At 40.9% G+C, this 1,194-nt stretch overlaps 1 protein-coding gene across 1 annotated transcript; it reads left to right on the top strand.

The window, feature by feature from the left end:
- TM35_000691050 (uncharacterized protein) lies at window positions 1–387 on the top strand (the record flags this gene model as incomplete). Its single annotated transcript, XM_029031178.1, has 1 exon — window positions 1–387. A coding segment is annotated over one exon (387 nt), but the record flags the coding sequence as incomplete, so codon positions are not given.
- Window positions 388–1,194: the final 807 nt, after the last annotated feature.

Genomic DNA, 1,194 nt, shown 5'->3' with positions numbered 1-1,194 from the left:
GAAAATGCACCAACTTCCCCCAACGAGAATAGTACACAAGGCACTAACGATGCAGACACCAGTGGTACACAACCTCAAGCAGGTGTTGGTACAGAACCATCTACTCCTTCAGCATCTTCGCATACTAATGGAGCCGCAGGTAGTGAGAATTCTGCACAGACATCAACAAATAACTCAGCGAGTACGAACTCTGAAACTTCAACTACAGCCAGTAATGAGGACTCAACCACCACCACAACAACAACAACGACAACAACAACACTTCCTCCTGAACCCACAAACAACAAGAAGGGTGATGCAGACAGCAGCAGCAGTATCAGCAGTTCTGTGTGGGTACGTCTACCACTACTGATTGTGGTTACACTGGCCTGTATTCTTGTGTACTGATTGTGCTAGTGGTGGTGTGGTGGTGTGACTCAGGTCATCCTTTGTTTTCTTTTTCTTTTTTTTTTTTGCATGCATCCACACTACAGTCTAACTAATCTTCCACCTGTTGGGAGTTTCTTCTTTTTTTGTTTCTTAATGTTAATGTGTTTTGTGTTGTTTTTGCTCTCTATGTTTATCCTATTATTATTGTTACTACTCCATTGTGTGTGTGCACCTGGGCTTGCACTATAATGATGATGATGATGAACTGTTTTTTGCAATGAGGGAAAAGGAAATAATAATAACAGATGGATTTATATTTATAATTGCGTTTATACACACATATAGACTTATACCCATAGTTGGTGTATATTTCTGTGCTTACTGGGTACGTTGGGCTAATGATTAATATCTTTTTCTTTGCTTGATGATTTTGCTGGGTGGTTGAGTCTTTTTTGATATATTTGTGAGTGTGGGCTTTTTTTTTCTTTTTACTGTTAATGAGGTTATTGCGCTGTATTGCATTCTTTAACTGGTAGTTTTACTTTCACGATGTGAGTTTCCATAGTGGTAATCGATTTGTGTGTCCTAACATGTTTGATGCTTCATTTATTTTCTTTTTTTTGCTTTTTGATTGTTTTTCTTTCTAGATCAGTGTTTTTACGCAATCCAAACCCTTGTCTCTCTCATGATAATGAGCCGTGTGATGTGTGTGTTGGCCGTTGTGCTGTGCTGCGCCTGCGGGTATACCATGGCGGCTGCTGCTGCTGTTGATAATGACAGTCCCAGTGGCCGTGGTGTATCCCGTGGGGCTGTGGAGGTGTCGTG

This window comes from Trypanosoma theileri, assembly GCF_002087225.1.
Source record: "Trypanosoma theileri isolate Edinburgh chromosome Unknown TM35_Tth_69_V1, whole genome shotgun sequence".
Classification (NCBI taxonomy): domain Eukaryota; phylum Euglenozoa; class Kinetoplastea; order Trypanosomatida; family Trypanosomatidae; genus Trypanosoma; species Trypanosoma theileri.
Note: the sequence above shows the minus strand (reverse complement) of the source record. Positions and strands in the feature narration are given on the sequence as shown.